The sequence below is a fragment of the Equus caballus genome, chromosome 27, assembly GCF_041296265.1.
Source record: "Equus caballus isolate H_3958 breed thoroughbred chromosome 27, TB-T2T, whole genome shotgun sequence".
NCBI lineage: Eukaryota > Metazoa > Chordata > Mammalia > Perissodactyla > Equidae > Equus > Equus caballus.
Window position 1 is genome coordinate 24,258,009 of NC_091710.1, and position 26,160 is coordinate 24,284,168.

Genomic DNA, 26,160 nt, shown 5'->3' on the forward strand with positions numbered 1-26,160 from the left:
GCTCCTCCTTAGGGATCCTGAGCGGCCGGGCACTTCCACCAGGTGGGGAGGGGAAACGCCAGACACAAGCGTATGCGAATGTGCACAGCCAGTTTGTTGGGCCCAAGTTTACAATGTTTAAACCCTTCAGTAGTGACGTGGGGGCAAGTAAGCATGATAGGCTTTTCTGGTGAAGTTCTTGGTAATTTTATTTCTCCATGACACAGTTTTCTGCCATTTTTTATTTACTGTGGTAGGGGAGAAAGAGGAAAATAGAAAGGTTAATTTTTAGGAGAAATTTTCTACTTAAATCATGCCGATGACAATAATTTATTGTCTTTGCAAATAAAGAAAAAGTGAGAATATTGAACTTGATCTGGCTAAGGCAATTTAAAAGCACTTTTCTTCAGCTGAGTGACTGTTCTTACAGTGTTCGATTATAATCGATGGAGGAGAGGGAAAGGAAACTTGAAGACCCAACCTAAGTGTGTTTTGTTAGCAATTACTTTAAAGCGCTAAGGAGGCTGGAGAGATGGGAAGGGCAGCACGACAAATGGAGAGAGGAAAAGTGACACCACCGGAGAAGAAAGAGCAGGCAGTTGTCTGAATTTTCTGACAAATATCTGAAACTGCACAAAACCTAACTCAACTTCTATCCCATTCCTCACCCAAACCTTCTTTTATCCCAGTACACCCTATGACAAGGATGACTTGTGGCAGCAGTTGCAAAAATAAACTCTGGCCAGGCTTAAAACCTGGACCTACCAGGTAATAGTACACCTGATAACACTGATCCTCAGAGGTTATCAGAATAAAGCAGGCCCGTGATCATAATGCCCCAAATGAGTGCAGTGAGGATGACGGAAACTTAGGGAAGAATGAGTCCTATGTGTACTTTTTTACCACACAATTCACCCACTTGAAGAGTACAACTGAATGATAGTAGGACTTTTAGTATCTTCACAAATATGTGCAACCATTACCACAGTCAATTTTAGTTTCATCATCTCAAAAAGACATGCTGTACCACTTGGCTATCACCACCCCTCACCTCTGCTCTTCATCCCCCAGCCCAACTCCCAGCCCTAAACAACCACTGATCTTTGTCTCTAAAGATGTCCCTGTCCTGGACATTTCATACAAATGAATCATGTTTGGTGTTTGTGACTGGCTTTATTCACTCAGCATAATGGTTTCAAGGTTCATTCATGTTGTCGCAGTATCACTGCTTCGTTCCTTTTTATGGCTAAATATTCCATTGTATGGATAGACCATATTTTGTTTATCCATTCATCAGCTGATGGACATTTGGTAAAGGAAACTCTTGGGCTCTGTGGTGAGGTACTCCCACCCTTGACCCAGGAGCATCTTTGTTTATTGATGGAGGCTCCATACATCCTAATTAGACTCCAGGTAGGCTGATGGTTCCTCAGTCCATGTAGAATGCTTTGAGGTGTCCAGAAGAGCACTCATCCAGGAAGAGGGAGATGGGGAGAGGGAGCACTGAAGCAAGAAAATCTTACCCAGAAAAGCTCAGTTTCAGTGAAGAAAGAGCAGCAAGTCGGGGTCCCCCCAAAGGACAAAGATATATCTCAATTTACATGAAGCCAAGGACGTATCCCCTGGAAACAGAACAGTTATCTATGACCAGGAACTCAGTTTGAGCAATTCTTTGAAGATAGAATGGATGCTAGTGACTATCTGGGGGCTCTGGGGCTGGCCATACCTAGCGACACTTCCTCTCAATATCCCAAAGCCGGCAAAGGACAGGGCAAGGGAATCATGAACTATTGGAGAGATGCCGACTGTAGGTGTTCTCTCTTGAGATGGGAGCAGTTAGCGTAGCCATCTGAAGGCAGGCAGTTAGCATGAGTATCTGAGGCCAGGCAGCGAGCATGGCATCTGAGGGCAGGCAGTGAGCATGGGCATCTGAGGGCAGGCAGCGAGCATGGGCATCTGAGGGCAGGCAGTGAGCATGGGCATCTGAGGGCATGCAGTGAGCATGGGCATCTGAGGGCAGGCAGTGAGCATGGGCATCTGAGGGCAGACAGTTAGCAGGGGCATCTGAAGGCAGACAGTTAGCATGGCCATCTGAGGGCAGGCAGTTAGCATGGGCATCTGAAGGCAGACAGCATGGCCATCTGAGGGCAGGCAGTGAGCATGGCCATCTGAGGGCAGGCAGTGACCATGGCCATCTGAGGGCAGGCAGTTAGCATGGGCATCTGAAGGCAGACAGTTAGCATGGCCATCTGAGGGCAGGCAGCAGCAGTGGACAATGGATTGTTTTCAGCTTGAGATGTGACAGCCTCCCAGGTTCGAAAGAGGCAAAGCTGCTTATTTCCTACTAAAGGATCCCAGAGGGGAGAAGAATCAATAGACACAAACCTACATACTTTCACTCACAGGATTTATTTTGGTTTGTGAAAATGAAAGCTCTAAGTCATAGCAAAAGGAAAGAGAAAGCAGATTTTTTCATTCTTGGATCAGGCCGGTTAATGGTGAGTTTCTTAGTAATATCCTTTCTCCAACCTCTAGCTTTCTGACATTATTGTTTACTCACTGTTCTTAAAGAAATAAAGAAAAATAGAAGTGCTAAGTTTTAATTGTTAACAAAAGCTGTCTAATTTTACTACACAACTACCGGTATAACAATTAATTAGTGCAGTAAGACCCTGGTTATACTGTCACAATCTATGCCTGTGCTCCATACATATGTAAACCCAAGTTCCTTTTCCTGAATCATTTGTGACAGCCACCTTAAAAGGAAATATTATAAATTGATGTTTGTATATGTTTCATTTACATGGTCTCTATACTTTACGTGGGTAAAACCATTCTTCACTCCCCTGCACTTCCTCACTCCACACCAAACTGGTTCTTACTCTACTATACAATATGTCATTAGTAAAAGGTGTCATTATCCATGGTGTCAGAAATGTTTAAGTCTTTGTAGTTCTCTCTTATTCCAACCCAAATATGTCCATCTAGTCACCACTTCGCTTGAGTCTACCTCTGTTATTTCTCAAGACTTTTCTGTTCTTTTCCTCTTATCCAAGCCTGCCCTCACCACACCTTTCCTGTGGATTCTGTAGTCTCAGCTGTTTCACTGGTCTCCAGTTCTGACTGAATCTGACTGAATTCTCCCCTCCCTTATCGCAGTGGAATTTGTAAAAAGCAAACCATACCATGCTGCATCCCTTCTTTACCACCTCAAAGTTGGTTTCACTATGTTCTTATTCATATACGGGAAAACTTAAACTCCCTATCATGGCATCCCAGACACTTGGCTCACTATTACCTATGTATATTTTATCTCTCATAAATTTTAAAATGTATTAAGAGCACAAATTTAGCAACAGAGAGGTCTGGCTTTACATTTTACCCTTGCTATCTTCCTGCTTTATATCAATAAACATTATTTAAACACTTTTTATTACACTCTACATCCACACTGTCAATTAATCCTGTTGGTTCACCTTCAAAATTTATTCCTAAAGCCATCCTCACTGTCCCTGGTCTGAGGTACTATCCTTTCTCTCCTGGATTAGTGCAGTAGTTTCTGCACTAACTGGTTTCTCTACTTCTACTCCTGCCACCATACAGACTACTTTCAACAACCCAGACATTAAAAGTGTAAGTCATGTGCTTGGAATCTAAAGCCTCCAGTGATTGTTCCCATTCAATCAGGGTAAAACACAGATGGCCTCCAAGACCTCCCAAACCCTACAGGAGTTTGATTTCTCCGACCTAATCACCACCGCAGCCCTCTTGCTAACTCTGCTTCAGGTACATTGGAATCACTGTTACTCATCAAACATTCCTGACATTTTTTCATTGGATCACCATGTGCTTGGAAAGCGCCTGCCCAGATGTATGCATGGATAGCTCTGCCGGCTCTATGCCTGTGGAAGATAAAGTTGATTTACAACTGGAGTGGAAAAGGTCTATCTCTATGTCTGGGAAAGGCTAGATGTCTGGTTTCACTTTGTGCCAAGATAGGGGCGGCGGGATTTAAGATGGGATATCTAAAATTTAAAATAAGGAACCTTGAGACCTTGAGCACGAGGTGCCTCTCTGACCCCGAATGCTTGCCTGTACTCTCTTCTGCTGCGCTGCATCCTTTGCAATTACATAAAGCCTTATGTGAGCGGCCCCTGTGAAGTCAGATGACTCATTTCAAATGTCTAAACTGGGTAAATACTTGCACCTCCTCCAATTATTTGCTTACATGTCAGTTAGTAAGGCCTACTCAGTCAACCATATTTCAAATTGCTATCCAGTTCCTCCCTCAACATCAACTCTCCCAATTATGCCTACTGCTCTAATCTTTTCCATATGATTAATCACCTTTCAATACACTAGATAATAAACTTATAAAATATGTTTATTACTTATGGACTGATGCCTAACGCACTATCTCAAATTCTTGGGGCAAAATCTTGATGTAACTATAAAGTGCTATTGGCAGGAGAAGGCTGTGAAAAAATAGTAAACAAGATATTGAATTTATGACAAGAGTTGGAAGAAATCAGGGAATTGGCAAGATCAATATATTGCTTTGGAGGAAATGACTGAAGTTGGGTGATGTGAGGAGTTCAGCATGATGGTAAGACCATGACTGAAGGACGTGAGAGGAAGACAGTGAGCCAAGGGCCAAAATCCTTGCCTAAGATGTGGGCTTTTAATAATGTTATCAAAGAAGAGGAGAGATTGTTCTTGGCAGAAATAAGACTATTTTACTTTGAGGGTAGGAGTTATAAATGTTTTCTGGTTTTCTCTAAACAGAGATCCATTGACCTAACTCTGGAGTGAAGTCAGATATGGGAATTAGTGGATAAGTAATTGGATTAACTCTTGATCTCACTCTTGGTTGAATTTGATTTTTTCCATTTACTCCCAGTGATAGGTCTACTATGAGAAATATCGTGATTTCTTTACACACGAGTTAGAAATTTGAACAATATATGCAGATGCCTACTTTATCCCATTTTATAGTAAAGAGTGGTCTTTCTGCCTTGGAGGGAGAGTGCCTCTAGCATTTTGCCTGGCATCTAATAGGCCCTCAATAAATGTAAATTCCATTCCCCATTCTCAGTCATGTATCAAGCATATGTCAAAATCATGGGGTTCTTAAGAGTTTAAACCCTGGAGACTGATTGTCCTAAACTCCAACTCAAAACTCTACTAAAATTCTACACACATGGGAAACTATTTAAATTCTTTATGTCTGTTTCCTCTTCTCTAAAGTAAGGATAACAATAACCGTGGAGCCTTACTGAGGAAGAAATGCAAGTATCGGGAGACAGTCTCTGTGAATCTACCAATTAGAACCTTAAATACAGGAACAGGATGCATGATTGCTCATAAATATTTTAAGAACATATTTAAAATATCTTTAAAATCATTTCTTACTGCAAAAATATTGGTTAATAAATCTCTGGCTAATATTAGTTAACATGAAATATTCCTAAATTAGTATAAAACAAAGTTGATATCAAATGCTTTGTTTTAGTATAGGATATTGACAAATACGAATCAGGATGATGAAACATGGAAACAATTGCTTTCTTATACTTAAATATTTCTAAAAATTTTTTTAAACTATTTCAAAAATTATATCTTTTTGTCAATAATTTGACTCTTTCAGTTCACCTTTAACTCTATATGTGACTGGATGCTGTTACTATTGCTGTCTTCTGATATAGATTTGCATAAAATAAACAGCATTAGTTTTAGGTTTAGGAAACAGTGTAATCTTAAACAAATTCAAGAAAAGTAAAATAGGTAGATTTGTACTAATTGCTCGATTACTATGTACCAATGTCCACTTTACTTCCTATGTCCCACTCAGTGATCGTCTGTTCTAGTGTTTGGTCTTCTCTAATGTTGATTTAACTTTCAAAGATTTATGCATTTTTTAAATTTCAAACTAAAAATCCATCTATTATTTTTCTCTATCTTACCTACATGGAAGACAGGATGACATATTAATATATCTATGCTAATGCTTCTCCAAAGTTAAAAGGTAATTTACATGCAAATATTCAAATTCTTAAATTATTATCTGTGCAATTATAATATTTCTATTAGAAATCTACATAAATAACGAATATTTCACTTTTATTAATGAGTTCCTTAGTGAAGTCTCTATGTCTTTCAGCCATGCTTAGTTACATTTTGTAGTATTTATATAGCTTACATGTTTGTCCTTAGACAATTCCTATACATCCCTAGTTCCTGTTGAAAAGGAGTGTCATGGTGTCCGGGTTCCTACTACATGGCTACAATTCCTTGGTCACAGATGATAAGATTTGAACACCTAACTCAGACAGACAGACAGAACACTGACTGAATTTAGGTACGCTTGCACAGCTATTTTCTTCTGTCTCTTGAGAATATGAACTAAAAGGCATTGGATGTGGACAGATTATTGGTGTTTTATTTGAAAATGAATCTACAAAGGGTTGAGATATGTATGCTGGGCCATGTGCAAGCAGAGCAGTCATTTTGGAGAAAATGGGCATAGACAAGAAGAGACGATGTCAATCATAAAGCCTTTGGGTGAAGGACTGAACGACCTAGTTCCTGACCACCTAGATTATTGCCACCCTCCTGTGCTTCAGCTCTACATCATTTCTTACCCTTGCAGTCCTGAAACCACTTGTTGCTCTAGTAGACTTAGGCTGTCATGACCAGATTTTGTTATTTATGATCAATGATCCTTTAAGATAACATCTCTTCCAAAAGTCAGATTTACTTCTAGCAACTATTCAGATTTTTCCAAGATGTCTTAAGTAAAAACACTGGAGGGTTTATGCCAGATATCATTCAACTAAGTCAATTTATAACAATTCAATGATCGTGTAAATTTCTATATAAATCATGCAGAATACAACCCTGAATTTAACTAATTGCTGCTAACTTGTTAATAAATAACATTAACTAACTTGGGAAATAGAGGTGTTGGTGGAAATTTTATCTCCGTCTCCATAAGTAAGAAAGAGAACCATTTTTGTTTAGTACAGAATGAGACCCACTTATTTATCCTTACTTCTGCATTCTCATCTTCCTAAATATTCACTAAGCAAATTGTGGCTTGCATGCGTGTTAAGGCAAAGAAAAAAGCTGTGCAAGTACCTTCATTTTAATTTTAGAAACACATGAGGAATATTAATTATGTGTAAAATGGGGACTATCCTATCTGTGTTCTCTCCCTCATTCTTTGCTATGTCATACTTTTTTCACCTTCTACATATTTTATTCACAGAATTTGCTTCCCTATCTCTATTAATCTCCTTGACACAACTGAATGTCAATGCAAGGAAGATGGGGTTGCTTGGGAAGTAGAACCTCCTAAAGCAATTATAGCCACCATGGCTCTCTATTTGAAAGGCACTGAGGATTGACTGAGTAGCTTCAATTGTTTCTGGGCCTATTAGAACGTAAAGGGTACTTAACTACCTGAAATCTGAAAAAAATTTGGTACATACTAAGACCCAGTATTTTTAAACATCAACTCAATCCATCCAAGGGTCTCTACTTGTAATATTCTGAATTACATTTGAATTATTCCTATAATGCATTTTTAATATTTACTATGAAAAATAATGAGTTTACTTACCCTCCACTTACTATTCCCTCTCTATTCCAGAATTTCTTCATTTTATTCCTTTTAAGAGCAATGATGGCACTTAAAATAAGGTAGAAAAATGTAGAAACTGATCGAGAGGCCATTTTCTCAAGGAGCAGCATGTCATTTTACAAACAAGTGTGTAATTTTAGCTGAAAACGTGAGATTACCTTGTAGCTGTTTCAAAAATGGTATTTAAGCTTATTAGTAGTTTGAAATTATAACAATTTTGAATTCAATTAATACAGTTATGGAACAAATAAACTTAAATTTAAAAGTGTTTTCAATATTCTGTGACTATTCCCCAAAGTGCATTATATATTTATGTCAACTCAGTCAATATAAATATATAACTCATTGATATGGCTTATTTTTAATCTTCATATGCATATTTCATCTTTATTTATGTGCTGTATTCTATTTTATTCTATTATATTCCCTTCTATGAATTGCTGCTTATAATACATTAAATTTACATTACCTGATAAGTTTTCCCATTTAAAATATAGAGCTATAGAAACGTGATCCAATCAAACAAAAGAAATAAACCAGACGAGTCAAATACAAAAAACGAAATCAAGCAATCAGAATTACCACCAAAGCAACTACGATGATATTAAATGCAAGTGAATTTAATGCCCCTGAAAAAAGACAAAAAAGTCGGTAACTTTAAAACACACACAATTCAATTATATGTTGATTAGAAGTGATTTACCTAAAAGAAAGTGATTCAGGATGTTTTATGTATTATGGGAAATAAATTGGCGAACATAGTCCTGTGCCACATAATGAAGTTTCAGTCAATGACAGACTGCATTTACGATGGTGGTCCCATAAGATTAGTACCATATGGCCTAGGTGTGCAGTAGGCTGTACCATCTAGGTTTGTATAAGTGCACTCTATGATGTTCACACAATGACAAAATTGCCCAATGACACATTTCTCAGAATGTGTCCCCATCATTAAGCGACACATGACTGTACTAGTTTGAGCATGCTGGAAAAAAGAGCACCAAGATGATCTCGATTTCTCCATGTCCTCACTAGCACATTTGGCCTGTATTTTTTATTACAATCCCAATCAGTGCAAAGTAATATTTGCATTTTCCTAAGATGTTGAGCATCTTTTGAGGGTCTTATTAGCCATTTGTATATCTTCTATGGAGATGTGTTCATTTAAACCCCTTTCCATACTTAATTGGGTTATTTGTCTTTTTATTAGGAACTTGTGTTTTTTATATATTCTGGACACAAGTCCCATAAGAGATAAAAGATTTGCAAATATTTTCTCCCATTCTGTAGTTTGTCTTTCACTTTCTTGATGGTATCATTTGCAGCACAAAAGTCCTTAAGTTTGATGAAGTTCCATCAATCTATTGTTCTTCCCCTCACGTGTCCTTTGGTGTTTTCTATAACATAGCCTATGCCAAGGTCACAGAGATTTCCTTATATGTGTTCTAAGTGTTTTGTAAGTTTAGCTCTTATATTTATTATCTATGATCCATTTTCAGTTAATGCTTGTGAATGTTATGACGTAGCAGCTAACGTCTTTCTTTTGCATGTGGCTACGTACTTGTCCCAACACCATTTGTTGAAAAGACCGTCTTTCCCCCCATGGCATCCTTGTCAAAAATCAAAGACTGCAAATATAAGGCTTTATTTCTGGACTCTCTATTCTATTCCATTGAACTGCACAGCTATCCTTATCCTTAGGACAGTACCACACTGTCTTGACTATTTTAGTTTTGTAATATATTTTGGAATTGAGAAGTGGGTTTTCAGTTTCAAGTTTTCTGGAAAACTATGTTTTCAAGATTGTTTTTACTATTCTGTGCCCCTTGAATTTATGTATGACTTTTAGGATCAGCTTGCCAATTTCTGCAAAAAAGACAGCTTTGGTTTGTTAAGGATTTTGTTGCATTTACAGATCAATTTTGGGAGTTTTCCTATATTAACAATATGGAGTCTTCCAATACATGAACATGAAATCTCTCTACATTTATGCAGATCTTTCTTCCCATAATGTATTTTTAGTTTTCAGTGTATATCTTCCACTTCTGTTCATGAAATTATTTCTAAATATTACATTTTTTTGGGTGATATAAGTGGAATTCTTTCCTAATTTACTTTTTTATTGTGTTAAAACACAACACAGAAAATTTATCATTTTAAACATTCTTAAGTCTACAATCAGTGGCATTAAGCACATTCACAATGTTGTGCATCCATTACAACCATCAAACTCCAGGACATTTTCATCCTCCCAACTTGAAATTCTCCACATTTCCCCCTCTTGTCAGCTCCTGGCAACTACATTTCTGCTTTCTCTCTAGGAATTTGACGACTCTAGGTACCTCATAAAAGCAGAATCATCCAATATTTGTCCTATTGTGGCTGGCATGTTTTAGTTAGCATAAGGTCTTCAAGTTCCACCCATGTTGTAGCATATGTCAGAATTTCATTCCTTTATAAAGCTGAATAATATTCCATTGTATGTATACATCACATTTTGTTTCTGCATTTACCTATCAATGGACATTTGGGTGTTTCCACTTTTGGGCTATTCTGAATAATGCCGCTATGAACATAAGTGTACAAATATCTGTTTCAGTCTATGCTTTTAATACTTTGGGGTATATACCTAGATGTGGAATTGTAGGATATGGTAATTCTAAGTTTAATTTTTTGAGGAACCACCATACTATTTTCCACTGAGTCTGATTCATTTTATATTCCCACCAGCAATGTCCAGGGGGTCCAATTTCTCCACATCCTCATCAACACTTGATATTTTCTGAATTTTTTGGATAATAGCCGTCCTACCAGGTGTGAATTTATATCTTGTTATGGTTTTGACCTGAAATTCCCTAATAATTAGTGGTGTTGATCATTTTTTTCAGGTGCTTAATGGCCATCTGTGTATCCTCTTTGAATAAATATCTATTCAAGTTTTTTGCATATTTTTAATTGGGTTATTTGTTTCTTTGTTGTTGAGTTGTAGGAGTTCTTTACACATTCTGGATATAATCTTTCATCAGACTTATGATTTGCAAACGTTTTCTCCCATTCTGTGTGTTACCTTTTATTTGTTGATAGTATCCTTTGATGCACAACAGTTTTTAATTATGATGAATTCCAATTTATCTTTTTTCTTCTGTTGCTTGTGCTTTTGGTGTGATATCCAAGATATCATTTCCAAATCCCATGATATGAAGATTTCCACCTCTGTTTTATTCTGAGAATTTTATAGTTTTAGCTCCTACATTTAAATATTTGATCCATTTGGAATTAATTTTTGTATATAGTTAAAGTGTCCAACCTCGTTCTTTTGCATATTGATATTCTGTTATCCCAATACTACTTGTCGAAAGGCTGTCCTTTCCCCTATTGAATGGTCATGGCACCCTTATTGAAAATCACTAGACCATGTATGTGAGAATTTATTTCTTGGTTCCCCACTGTATTCCCCTGAAAAATTCCACTTTTCTTAATCTGTTGCCAAAAGTAATGTATCAACTTTCAAGAAGGTACAAAAGAGCCCTGGAGTCCATTTGTCTTTTTATTTTGGCTTCTATTGAGCACAACGAGAATTCAGAAATTTTCTTTTACCACTATAGTAATAAAGACAAGAATATTGATGGAGAAAGACATTTTATAATTTTTAATCAGACAAATGTAAAGAAACAGAGAGCAAAACTCTAGCCTGTAATGATGATGTTGAAATTGGTCATAGAATTGAAATCCCATAGTATGAGTCTTCTGACGATGACATCATAATTTTCTTCCAACTCAAGAATCAATGACTGAACAGATTATTTCTAATGACAGAAAGGAAATACGGTATTCTCATCCAGTTAGTCATACTTCAGCAAGCAATATTTTGTCACAAATATCTGGAACATTCTGTATTGTAAAGGAAATCTAAAATATATCCTTTCACCTTTTAGAACAAGTGGACATAAACATTTTTTGATATTGTTCACAAGTGGACAAATATGTATTCAAAATTTATTGGAAGGAGTTAGATGGCATAGGAGTGATAAACATTAGGATTAATCATTTTAATTGGTGTTTATAAATACAAAATAAAAATACGTTTGATTATAGTACATCATTTACAATTGCTGTAAAGAAAAATAACAACTATGAAATAGAAAAATATGAAATAATAAAACACATACAGCCTGGTGAAAATTACAAGATTCTGATACAGGAAATCAAAGAAGACTTAAATAAATGGAGAGACATAATGTGTTCACAGACTGGAAGGTTCAATAATAAATAGTAAAGATGTAAAATCTTCCTAAATTGATCCTTAGGTTTAACATAACGTATCAAAGTCACAGGAAGACTTTTTTGTAAACATAGACAAGATTATTCTAAAATGTATAAGAAAAAGAGAGACTCTAGAATAGCCAAAACAATTTTGAAAAAGAAGAATAAAGTGGGAGGAATCACTTTTCTCAATGTTAAGATTACTGTACTGCTACAATAATCAAAACAGTGTAGCATTGGTGGAAAGAAGGACATGTAGATGAATGGAACAGAAAAGAGAACTGAGAAATATACCAACACAAAAATGTCCAATTAATTTTTGACAATGATGCAAAAACAATTCAACAGACAAGAAACAGGATTTTCAAAGAATTGTGCAGGAGAATTTGATATCCATTAATCAAAAAATTAATCTCTTACCCTTTATAAATTGTAACTCAAAATGGATCATGGACTTAAATGTAAAACATACAACCACATCTTTTAGGAATATCATAGCAGAAAGTCTTCAGGATTTAAGACTTATAAAGAGTTCATACACTTGACACCAAAAGCATCATCGAAAAAGGAAAAAGTAGACCTTATCAAAATAAGAATTAAAAAAAAGTTTTTGGTCTGAGAAAAAACCAATTACAGACTTGGAGAAAATACGTTCAAATTACATATCCAACAAAATACATGTATCTAAAAAACAAAAAATTTCTGAAAATTCAACTTTTAAAAAACAAAAAATCCAATTAGAAAATGGGCAAAAGATATAAACAGACTTTTCACTAAAGAAGATATGCAGATGCCAAATAAACACATTAAAGATATTCCACAACATTTCCCCTTAGGGAAGTGCAAATTAAAAACACAATGAGATATTAGTACAGACCTAATAGAATGGCTAAGAAAAAAACAAGTGGTATCATCAAACATCAGTGAGGATGCCAAAAACCTTGGTCATTCATATATTATTGGTGGGAATCTCAAATGTTACAGTGACTCTGAAAAATAGTTTGGCAGTCGCTTTTAAAACTATAAATAGCTTACCATCAACCCAGCAATTTCACTCTTGAGTGTGTTCCCAAGAGAATTAAAAATTTACTTTCATGCAGAATCTTCTACATGAATATTCATTGCAGATCTATTCATAATAGCTAAAAATTGGCAACCACTCAAATGTCCTTCAGTGGGTGAATAAAATTTTTTTTCTTTTTGGTGAGGCAGATTGTCCCTGAGCTAATAGCCATGCCAATCTTCCTCTGTTTGTATGTGGGATGCTGCCACAGCATGGCTCAATGAGTGGTGTGTGGGTCCACGCTCAGGATTCAAGCCTGAGAACCTGGGCTGCCAAAGCAGAGTGTGCAAACTTAACCACTATGCCACTCGACCAGCCCCTAAACAAGTTTTGATACAACCATACAAAGGAATACTAGACATAAATAAAAAGGAATGAAATATTCATACATGCAACAGCTTGGATGCAGTTCATGCAAATTATGCAAGAGAAAAAAGCCAATCTGAAAGAGATACAAGCTGTATGATTCCATTTATATAATATTCATAAAATAGCATAAGTAAAGAGATGGAAAGAAGTTTAGTAGTTGCCAGGAGTTAGGAATGGGGAAAGAGAGGACCAGTGTTGCTATATAAAGGGGTCATATTAGGGGCTACGTAGTGGTGATATAGTTCCGTGTGTTGACTGTGGTGGTGGTTACACAAATGTGAACCTGTGGTAAAATTGCACAGAATGAGATACACACACACAAATGAGTGCATGTATACTGGTGAAATCTCAATAAGGTCTGTGTATTTTACCAATGTCCATTTCCAGTGTCCACTGGTTCTGATATTCTACTATAGCATTGAAACATGTTAACATTGATGGAGGCTGAGTAAAATGTACACAGAACTTTACATTTCTTTGCATCTCTTTGTGAATCTATAATTATTTCAACATAAAAAGTTAAATAAAAATCACAATAGAAACCAAAAAAATGACGATATCAAGTGCTTCTGAAGTGTGGATCATCTGTATAGAGAAAATGGAACTCTCACAGATTAAGGAAGAGAAGGAAAAATGGTACAGCCACTTTGGAAAATAGTTCATCTGTTTCTTATAAAATTAAAAATACACTTACTAAACAAAAGAATCTGACTCGTAGGTATTTACCCACCAAAAATGAGAACGTGTATGTACTCAAAAGCCTATGTGCACGTGTTTCTAGCAGCTTTATTTATAATTGCCAAAATCTAGAAACAGCTCAAATACCTTTCAGTGGGTGAATGGATAAACAAACTATAATACATCTTTTTAACAGAAGGCTACCTAAGGGCCCGCCACAGTGGCCTAGTGGTTAAGTTCCATGCACACTGCTTTGGCAGCCCGGGTTACTGTGTATAAATTTTTTTAGAAAACCAAATATGCTAAATAAAAAATAACTATTGAGGGACCAACTGTCTAATATAGTTGCTGCCAGCCACAAGTGGCTATTTAAATTTACATTAAATAAAGTAAAATAAAAGGGAGATTTTAGTTCCCTAGTTGTCTTATCCACATGTCATGTGCTCAACAGCCACATACACAGTGGAGATGTTCTGACATTTCTGTGAGTGCAAAAAGCTCTAGTGGAGCACACGATCTAATACTAACTTTCCACAAGCCGAAACCCATCATCAGTACTTCCTCCTGGTGACGATGGTGTTGGCTCACAAGATGGAGGAGCATATCCAGCCTCACAGTGACAACTAAGGAGAGTATTGCAAGCCTAAAACCAAAACCAAATAAAAAACAAGAACACTTTATATGCAACATAAAAATTAAATGCATTGTTTGTGATTGTCACTCTACATAAGTTATTAAAGTATTGTAGGTTAGTATATTATAGCTAGGTTTTTTTTTACTATGGAAAATAATTTTCAAAATAAAATATAATAAATGTCCATGCAATATCTTTTCAAATGTCATGGAGATTTCCTCTTATTATCTCTTGCATTTTTAAAATAAAATTACATAACATTCTTGATACAACTGAAATGACTTACTCTTGAAAGGCATAGAAATTATAAAATAGTGGAAGTTGAAATTTATTACAAATTGTGCTAAAATTTTAAAAAGTTACTTTGATAAGAGCCAATATTTACCAAAAATAGAGGGAAAACTAAAGCTTGTTTAATCAGACACAGATAGCAAAATTTATTTTGCTAAAAAATAGGAAGGCTAAAAAATATCTATAAATGTGATCTGGTATATGAATCACAGGGAAGATTGGAAGCAGAATAGAGAATCTAGAAATAGGTTAATGCAAAATTAAATTAAAATTGAATAAGAAGAGAAATAAATATAAAAGAAACTATAAATAATAGGATATGTGAGTGATTTAGGAAAAAATTTTGATACAATACACACAGGTCACTTTTTTTATGGATTACTAAAGAAAATATGAAGCACCAATATGGCAGGAGACACTAGCCACAAAGTAAAGTGAAAAGCACGTTTGGAAAAACTTACAAAGTTTATAAAATTTGTATAACCCAGTACTTTCACAATAGATGGACGAATAGAAATGCAAATGGCAAATAATGACCATACATACCTACTTAAGAATTGTACAATTAATTATGAAATAAATGTAAATTAACGATGGATTTAACATGTTAGAGGAGATTAAAAAGACTGAGAAGCTACCCTGCCAGAATTGGACGAAACGCACATTTTTATACATGACAGGTGGGAACAAACACTGGTATATTTCTTGAAGACAATATAATATTTATGAAAATTTAAATGGTGCATATATTTGACCCATCAGATTTCACTGCTAACAATTTAAGAAATCAAATAAATGTGCAAAAGTGAATGTAAAACAAAGTCCATTGCACCACTTTTTATAATAAGTAAAAGTTTTTAGAGTTTTTGTTTTTATGGTATATTTTCACAATCTTTTACTTCCATTACGTGCCATATTTTAGATACATCAGTTGTAAGCAGAACATGTGCATGCATGTGTGTTTGTCTTGCATGATAATCTCTGTCTTTGCTTTTAATGGATCTTTATCTTTGGTTTTTAATTGCAGTACTTTGTCCCTCTACATCTCTGGAGACTGAGACACTGGTGGGGGCCATTGTTCTGAGCTGGTACAGGCGTGCTGATACGGACACGGGTGGGGGCCACTGAGGTGCATCCCTTGGGCTGTTAGCCCAGGGGTCTGCCACACCCACTAGAGCACAGATTTAATCCAGTTCAGGCAGGGCAGGCAACCTGCCCTAGGACTGGCCCCACCTAACAGCAAGCCCTCAGGCTACTTTTCAGCCTGCATTGACTGAGTGCAAGGGTGTCTGCCTCTATGGGGCAGGGCTTGTGTGAGGACCAGGTGAACTGTGGGGGGCATTGGGGCAGAGGTGGGGGCCTCTGCAGTGTGGCGTTGGGGTACCCAATTAAGAGGACAATTGCAATAAGAGTGTGCTGATAGACTTTGTGGCCAACAGTGCTGAGGCCCCTCCAAACTGGATTTACAAACAGCTGCCCCTTTGTCCCTCTCTTCTCCTTCTGGGACACCTATAATCTGAATGTTAGCACACTTGACATTGTCCCAGAGTTCCCTTAGACTTTTCTCATTCTGTCTAATTCTTTTTTCCTTTTTCTGTTCTGCTTGGGTGATTTCCTCTAGTTTTTCATCTAGCTCACTCATCTGTTCTTCTGCTTCCTCTACTCTGCTGAGTCCCTCTAGTGAATTTCTCGTTTTCAGTATTGTATTCTTCATTTCTGATTGTTTTTTTTTTTAAATTATCTTCCAGTTCTCTGCTGATGTGCTCACTGTGTTCATCCATTCTTCTCCACATATCTGTGAGCATCCTCATGATATTTTGTTTGAACTCTTTGTTGAGTAGGTCACTTGTTTCTGTTTCATTTAGTCCTTTCTCTGAGGTTTTGTCCTGTTCCCTTGCTTAGAAAGTATTCCTTTGTCTCCTTATTGTGCCTCTTTCTCTGTGCTTATTTCTATGTATTAGGTGAGTCGGCTATGTCTCCTGATCTTGGAGAAGTGGCCTCATGTATGAGATGCCTTATGAGGCCCAGCAGTGTGCTTCCCCCTCCTCACCAGTCCAGAAGATCCAGGAGTGACCCCTTTGTGGGGTAGTTGTGTCCTTTTGCTGTGGCAGGGTTGCTCCCACTGCAGGTACCCAGGGAGTCTAATCTTTCCTTCCCTGGCCAGCTGTTTGTAAATCTGGTTTGTGGAGCCTCAGCACCCTTGGCTACAAAGTCTATCAGCACACTCCTATTGCAGTTTTCCTCTTAACTGGGTTGGTACCCAATGTAGCTGGTTGCTAGGCTCAGGGGCTTACAATTGCTAAATGCCTCAGGCCTACAAGGCTGTTGTCAGTTCTCTTAGGAGTGCAGCTGAGTGGGGCTGGCCCTAGGCACGGGAGCACTCAATTGTTTCAGGCTTTGGAAGGTGGGACTGATCCTTTTTATGGCTATTTGTGAAGCACAGGTCTTCTGCCACTGATAAGCCTCACCCCCCAGAGGACCAAATACACTGTCAACACAGTCCTGGTCCGTGTGCATTTCTCAACCCCCTGCAGCATACCCCGATGCTGTACTGCAGAGGCCCCAACCTCTCCACCAATGCCCCCCCACAATTCACCTGGTCCTCACACAGGCCCTGCCCCACAGAGGCAGACACCCTTGCCTGCCTGTAGAGAATCAAGGCACTCAGTCAATGCAGGCTGAAAAGTAGCCTGAGGGCTTGCTGTTAGGTGGGGCCAGTCCCTAGGGCTGGTTGCCTGCCCTTGCTGAACTGGACTAAATCTGTGCTCTAGTGGGCCTGGCAGACCCCTGGCCTAACACGCGAAGGGATGAACCTCAATGGTGCCCACTGGGTTCCATGTCAGCACTCCTGGGCCAGTTCAGAACAATGGCCCCCACCAATGTCTCAATCTCCAGAGAGGTCCCTCCTCTCACCAAGATGCCCCCAGAGCCCACCAAGTGAGTCTCGTTTCACCAAAGGACTGTCAGCCTTCTCTCTGGTGATTTTAGCTTGCTGCAATGAGTGAGTTTGTGCGTGGGCCTTTTAAGACCCAGGTCTTTTCAGCCTTTGGCCAACAGCTTTTCTGGGGGTATCCTCACTGCAGTTAACAGCCAGCAAAGCCAGACAGTAAGACCGCTGTCTCAGTTGGGCTGAGTCTGAAGGATGCTTATAGCAGTATTGCCCCTGTTCCGGACCTCACTCCTCCAGGGAGGGCTGCATACCTTAGGGTGGCTCCTGCCTGGCCAGCTGAGAAGCTCCGCTGCTCCCAAAGGTGGCTTTTTTCCCCTCCCGTAGGAATATCTGCCTCTTCTGCCTTAGTCAGGACTGTCCCTTGTTGTGGGTGTTCTTTTTAACCAGTTTTAATTTTTCTCCCCAGGGTAACTTTTCCAAAAATAGTTGTAACCTGGTTGTGTTCGTGGGCGGAGATGAGTTCTGAGTCTGCTTACGCCACCATGTTGATGAGATCTGTCTCCTATAATTTTTAATTGGTATATTTTCCTAGTGAATTGAACTTACTATCATTATGAACTAATATTCTACTTCTATCCAGTAATGCTTTTTTTCTTATCATCTACTTTAGCTATACCACCTTTAATTAGTATTTGCATGATACATAGTTTTACTTTCAATCTTCAGTTTTCTTGTTTGAAATATATTTCTATATATCTCAGCTTATATTTGGATTATTTTTCCATGCAGTATGATAAGCTTTGTCCTTTAATTGGATAATGTAGTCGATTAATGTATTTCTGACATTTTTGGATTCAATTTTTTCTATTTGTTCCAGGTAGTTTATATTTCTTTTTCTATCTTTACTTGTCCTCTAATAATTTAATAGCTCCTCTAATTCCATTTTTATGTTCATATTTTTAGTGATTACCTGGTAAATTACAACATACATACTTATCAAAGTCTAAAGTTAATCAACATCTTTTATCTTCTTCCGGGACAATACTGCTTCTTAAAAAAAAAAAAAAATTTATCTCCATTTACGCTCCTTCAACCTATATATTATTATATGTACAATTTAAGGTAATGTTAGATGCTGCTATAAACTAGCATCTAAAATCTTAGTTGTTTAATACACACACATAAAGCCCAGTGCAGATACTCCTGGGTAGTGGGTAGCCTTCCACATGCTCGTGTTGAAATACTTACATATTGTGCTCCTGTCCTTATTTACAGCCTTTCTATTAAGCTTACCAGCAGAAAGGCTCACACAGTTTTAACTGCTCCAACCAAGAAGTGACATACATTACTCCCATTCATATTATATGGCTTGATCTAAATATAACAAGGTCTGAGAAATGTGGTCCCTGAATTGGCACATGCTTTCCAGCCACAGCTGTAGATGGTGGTATCAGCCTATGACCCATTATTGTTACTTGTTTTAATTTAATCTTGTCTCTATTTTAATTTCATCAGACACCATTATTATTGATTCATACAGGCCATGTTCAAACAATTATTACTTTCATTACTCTTCATTCCCTCTGAATCGCAGATCTCCCATCTGGGATCACTTCCTTCTGCCTGAAGTATATTTATAATTTCCTTTGGTAATATTAAGGAAATATTACCAAATAACTGTTGGCATATAACTGGAGGCAAAGAAACAAAGAGGAAAAATGGAAAATAAGGTGATAGCGTTAATTCTAAAAATATCAATAATCACAAGAATGCACATAATTTAAACTGAAATTAATTAAAACACATTTTTATATTGAATAGGGAAAAACAGTTCCAGTTACATGCTGTTTAGAAGAAACACTCCTGAATTGGCAAGGATTATATGTAGCTGCATGAGACAGAAAACTCAAAATAATAATAACTAATAATAATAAGTTTATTTCTCTCTCACATGAAAGTAGCTTCTTGATCTTTAGGGACCTGGACTCTCCAGGTTCCTAGTCCATCATGCCTAGGTAATGACCTTGTCTTCACATGGCATTTTAAATAGCAGATTGGAGAAAGGCCACAATGAAGAATGGGTACCATGCCTTTAAAGAAGCTTCATGGAAGTTCCAAATATTATTTCTGCTTGCATCTCACTGGATGAAACTTAGAAAAATCTAGCTACAAGAAAAGCTAGGAAATGAAGACTTCTATATGAGCAGGAGTATGCATATCTGAAAACTGAGATTTGTTTAAAAAGAAAAGGATCAAATAGAAACTGGAACAGGTATATATAGAGATATTTATGAAATATTGTTTTTAATGGCAAAAATAGAAACAACCAAAATGCCCAAGAAAAGTGTAAAGGATACAGTGCAGCATATTCATATAATGAAACATGACACATCAGTGCAAAAAATTAACTAGACACAAAGGATTTTGAGGACAGTGAAACTACTCTGTATGATAGATCTAACTCTAAAATGTTAGATATATGTCATTATATATTTGTCAGAAGTCATAGAATGTACAACACCAAGAGTAAACTCTAATGTAAACTATGGACTTAGGGTAATTGGAATGTGTCACTGCAAGTTCATCATTTGTAACAAATGTACCACTCTGTGATGGGATGTTAATAGTAAGGGAGGCTATGCGTATGTGGGAGCAGGGGATATATGGGATATGTCCATGCTTTCCTCTCTATTTTGCTGTGAACCTAAAATTTATCTTTAAAAAAAAGTCTTAAAATAACTAAAATTTCATGTATCAGGATGGATAAATCTCAAAATTCTAAGTGGAAACAAAAAAATTCAAATTGCAGAATGACACAGTATGATACGATTTACATTATGTCTAAGGCATAAGAAACAATTCTTGTTTAGAGATATGTTCAATTGTTGCAAAAGTATAAGAGTTTTTAAACGAAATGTTTTGTAAAAGTATAAGTATAAAAGCTCTGAATTCATCTCCTCCAATGGTTCCATGCTACACCCTGCCTCAGTCACACATTCCTATGGCTCCCACCCTATGCCTTGTCAACAGACCTGTATCAATAAGTGCAACTCCTCCATCATCTCTGTAAAGTGCATCCCACATCCTGACCACCTACTTTCTTTCCTGATCACTCCTCTAGGACCCAACTGCAACAATCCATGTACCCACCAGCATATCCAAACCATGGTTCCTACATTTTCACTGTTCCTGACTTCCTTAGTGACTTCTCTCCTTCCTTAACCAGTTCAAATTCTCTTACAAACTGAGGAAGCTGAGGAAGCTGAGGAAGATTCACCCTGAGCTAACATCTCCTGCCAATCTTCCTCTTGTTGTATGTAAGCCACCAACACAGCATGGCCAGTGACAGACAAGTGGTGTAGCTCTGTGCCCAGGAACCAAGCCCAGGCCACCAAAGCAGAACGCACTAAACTTAATCACTTGGCCACCAGGGCTGGCCCTGGATAATTCTTAAATGTACAAATATTTTAAATAAAAAGATTACATAATTACATACCAAAGCAATTCCTGCAGAATAATGGGTAATGCACATCTTTCCAGGAAACGCTGCTCCCACATAATCTGGATAATCTTTATAGCTAAATAAATAGGTATACGTGTATAATTAATTTTGACAAACAATTCAAAGGAGAGAAATTCCAGTAATAATTTATCTGTAGTTCATAAAATCCTAATCTAAGGCAAATTGGGGTATGATCTTTCCATATGTCCTTAATTGTTTTGATTTTGGAAGATAGTCTTCATTAAATGAGATTAAGCACTCGGGATTTCTAAAACACACCCCACAGATCCAAGTTTTTGATGGCTTTACTGTTCTCATCACATTTGGTTAGGATTGCCAAAGATTTTGACCAAATATTTTGATCAAAAGCATTATGTTGAGTGGCAATGAAAAAGTTTTAATGCATGGATTAAAAAATTTCCTTCTCATGTAAAAAAGCTCACCAGTTTCTCATAGGAATGACTTTATTGTTCTACAACTTAACATTATTATTTTGAGCAAGGGCCCAAATAAATTGTTATATAATAACAGCACTGTTCTCAGAGATATACATAAATTATTCCATTTACTCCTCAAATCAAGCCAGTGAAAAAGATGTTATTTTTATCCCCATTGAACAAATCAAACATCAGATGGAAACTATAAATAACTTTCTCAAGGTAGCATGATTAATAAGTGCTACTGATGAATTTGAACTTGGGCAATCTGAATCCAGAGCCATACTCTCAATCACTAAGGTATAGACACTCCCAACATATTCTGCCATCTTAGAGCCCCCACCAAAACAAACATTCCAGAATGTGTGTAAAGAAGCTTGGTATTCAATTCTCAATTCGAAATGCTCCTTTGGTCTCAACTGCACTTCAGTTCACAATTGCACTGTGTCCTCTCTGCTGCCTTTACTCTGGCTCTCTGATATAGTTTATACCTAACCCTTCCAGCACTTGTTTCCAAGTGTTTGCTCTCAACACCCAACTCTGGCTTTCTAATTCAATGTCTAAGTATTGTTTACACTCTTCCTTCATCCAAGAGACTTCTCCCAATAGATAAGACTTTCCCTAAAACTCTAGGCATACTCCTAATAAGCTGGACTCAGTAATAGTTATTTTTTACTTAATACTGCCCACCCAGTCTCCACATCAAATCAGTTGTCAAGATCTACCGTTTCACTTCTTCCATGTTTCTTGTATCCTTTCCCTCATTCAAAGTTCGGCTCTAGTTCTAACTATGAATTCCATATTCTTTGAAAAGAACTACAAAATTATTTAGTCTCATGCCTCTAAGCACATTGTTTCCATAACCTGGAACGCCTTCCATATCCCTTCTCTGAATTTAAACATACCTAAACTCTGCATTCCCACTTTTAATTTAATTAGTACTTGTTTAATTTGGGCTTTTCATTATACATGACTTTGAGTCAATCTCTCTCTCTCTCTTGCTCTCACTCTCATTCTTTTTTCTCCTGTCAACTATAAACAAGTAGAGATAATGCACTAACATTCATCTGTGGAGTAACATCAGCAAGGTAGTAGAAGGGGTGTTTTCAGCCCTCATCTCCCCACAGAAATGATTTTGACAACTACCCACGGATAAGAGTACTTTCTGGGAGTGCAAGAGTCCAGAGGAGAAGTCCCAGCACCTCATTGGAGGGAAAATCCAAGAATAGATACAATGGAGGAGGAAAGAACAGTTTCACTTTACCCCAAGGCACTAAAGCTCAGTGCTAAGAGAGACACCCTGAGCCATGATTTCTCAGGGGAAGATGAGAGCATAGTGAGTGCCTCCAGCCATGTGGGATTCTGCACAAGAGGCCCACTTCTTAAGTGTCCATTGACAGATGAATGGATAGAAAAAATGTGATATATATATATACAATGGAATATTATTCAGCCTTAAAAAGGAAGGAAATTCTGCCATTTGCAACGTAGATTAATTTTGGAGGAGATTATGTTAAGTGAAATAAACCAGACATAAAGACAAATACTGTATGATCTCACCTAAGTGAAATCTAAAATAGTCCAACTCATGAAAACAGAGAGAAGAATGCTGGTTGCCAGGGGTTAGGGGATGGAGGAAATAGGAAGATGTTGCTCAAAGGGTACAAAGTTTCTGTTCTGTAGGACGAGTAAGTCCTGGAGATGTAATGTACAGCATGGTGACTATAGTTAATAATACTGTATCGCAAATTTGAAATTTAGTAAGAGAGTAGATCTTAAGTGTTGTCACCACAAACACAAAAAGATGGTAACTATGTAAGGTGACAGGTATGTTAATTAGCCTTACTATGGTAATCATTTCACAATGTATACATACATTAAAACATCACACTGTACACTTCAAATATATACAATCTTTATTTGACAATTTTAATTCAATAAAGGTTGTAAAAAAAATAAGAAAAATAAAGGTGAGGGAACTGAGGCAGAGGTGGCATTTGCCCTAGGTGACAGAGCTAAGTTAAGGCAGGCAGTTGGCCTCCAGAGCTTAAATTCTGAATCACTATACTATACTATCTCAATAAACATTTGCTGTAAAATGTTTAAAAGAACTTAAACTTGCAATGTTCATAGTACCTACTGTATGACTTACTCATACCAGATTATAAGCTTCTGGAATACAGAGACCATAGAAAATTATAATTAATTATTGTATTTTAATACTACCTATTCTAGGACCTTACTCATTGTAGATATGCAAAATATGTTGCTGCAGTAAAATAATACCAAGATACCAAGGAGTATTACTGAAGTTCTAGGATGCTGATTGTACCCTAATTTCTCCATTTCTAATGGGATAAATTCTCTTTCAGCAATCTCACTTATTAATGGAATCAAAGTTCAATGTTCTATTAAAAAAATAATACATCATGCCAAAGTGATGTTTCTTCTAGGAATGCGAGGACAGTTCAAGGTTGGGAAATATATTAATATAATTATTTGTTTTAAGAGAGCTAAGGAGAATATCTTATATCATCCCTATAAAAGCTGAAAGATTATTTTTCAAACTGTTTGTATAACGTGGATCTATGGCTACTGCCTTAATATTATACACACACAAAGATATGGGCACCCATGTGCACGTGCACACACACATACACACACAAACACACATTTTAGCCCAAAAAGCTAAAAAGCATACTACTGAACAAGGTAATATTCCCACTAAAGTAAAGAAGAGAACAGACATGACCCATGTTACCATTATTACCACTACTATTTAACATTGTATTAAATTAGCCAAAGCAGTAAGATTAGAGAAAGAAACTGAAAATACAAAATTAGGAAAAAAAGAGATAAAACTACTTGTACTTATAGATGGTATGACCGTATGCACGAAAAACCAAGGTAATAAACTTAACTATTAAAAACAATAAATTTAGTAAGGCAGTAGGATATAAAACAAATACAGGCATACCTCAGAGATATTGCAGATTCAGTTCAAGACCACCACAATAAACTGGATACCACAATAAAGCAAGTCACAAGATATTTTTTGTTTCTCAGTGAGTATAAAAATTACGTTTACACTATACTGTAGTCTATGAAGTGTGCAATAGCATTATGTCTAAAAGAATGTAACATACATTAATTTAAAAATACTTTATTGCTAAAAAATGCTACCCATCACCTGAGGCTTCAGTGAGTTTTAATCTTTTTGCTGGTGGAAAGTGTTGTAAAAAATACAGTTATCTGAGAAGCACAATAAAGCAAGGAGCAATAAAATGAGGTATGCCTGTATATGAAAATTAAGTAATTTTTATACATAAAAACAACATCTTGTTAGTAGACAGCTGACCCACTTATAACAGCAACCAGAAAGATAAAAAACCTAGGAAAAGTTATCAATAAATTCATAAAACCTATAGAGAGAAACTAACTTCTGAAGGACAAAACAAGTAGAAAAACATGATATATGTGTGATTTGAAGACAACAATTCTCCATAAATTGATTCATAAATTTAACGTAGTCCTAATAAAAATACCATCATTTTTCAGAAGCTGGACAGGTTGATTCTAAAATTTCCATGGAAAATAAATTTAAAACTTCCTTTATAACCATGAAGTGGGAAGGCCTTTTTAATTATGACTCAAACTCCAGAAATCATCAAATAAAAAACCGAATCAATTCTGCATCATGAAAATATAAATATTTTGTATGGCAGTTTAAAAATACACACACAAAAAGCCAAGTCAAAAGACAAATTACCAATTGGGAAAGAAAACTACTTCTCATTGCAAGGGAAGGAAATTTATTTATCTTTATGTCTATATCTATCTATCTACCTGCCTATCTACCTGCCTATCTATCTATCTATCTATCTATCTATCTGTCTGTCTATATGTCTCATAAAGAAGAAATTAAAATGAAAACTATGCCAAGGTACCACTTCTCACATACCACACAGGTAAAAACCCAAACTTTGACCATACGCTTTGTTGGCAAGACTGTGGGGACAGAGACCCTCTCATACATTATTGATGGGTATGCAAAGTGCTAAAATCCGGTATTAGCTATCAATATTATAGTTACACTACCCAGTAATCTCATTGCTGGGAATTTACCTTCCAGACACATATGTACATATATAAAATGACACATATATGAAGTTTTTTTACTGTAAGATTCTTTATAACAATAAAATATTGGAAGTAAGCTAAGTGCTCATTATTAGGGAACTAGATAAATAAACTACACACAATCACATGATGATTTCTAGCCCCTATCATATAGTGGTTAAAAATAAGAAAGAGCTTTATGTTCTTATATGAAGAAGACTCTCAAATATTAAGCAACAAGGCAAGGGCAAAATAAGAGTCATATGACAAGCATCATTTTGTTTAAGGAGACA

At 36.7% G+C, this 26,160-nt stretch overlaps 1 protein-coding gene across 1 annotated transcript in view; it reads right to left on the reverse strand.

Annotated features, from left to right (window-relative positions):
* Nucleotides 1–11,243: 11,243 nt before the first annotated feature.
* The window catches only part of LOC102149449 (translation initiation factor IF-2), a 90,466-nt gene continuing 75,549 nt past the window's right edge, over nt 11,244–26,160 (reverse strand). The window contains exons 7-9 of the mRNA XM_070252765.1: nt 21,306–21,387; nt 14,523–14,637; nt 11,244–11,427 (exon numbers count right to left, since the gene is read on the reverse strand). Coding sequence (XP_070108866.1) covers nt 11,399–11,427; nt 14,523–14,637; nt 21,306–21,387 — 226 coding nt within the window. The 3' untranslated portion in view covers nt 11,244–11,398. The remainder of the gene's footprint in view (nt 11,428–14,522; nt 14,638–21,305; nt 21,388–26,160) is intronic.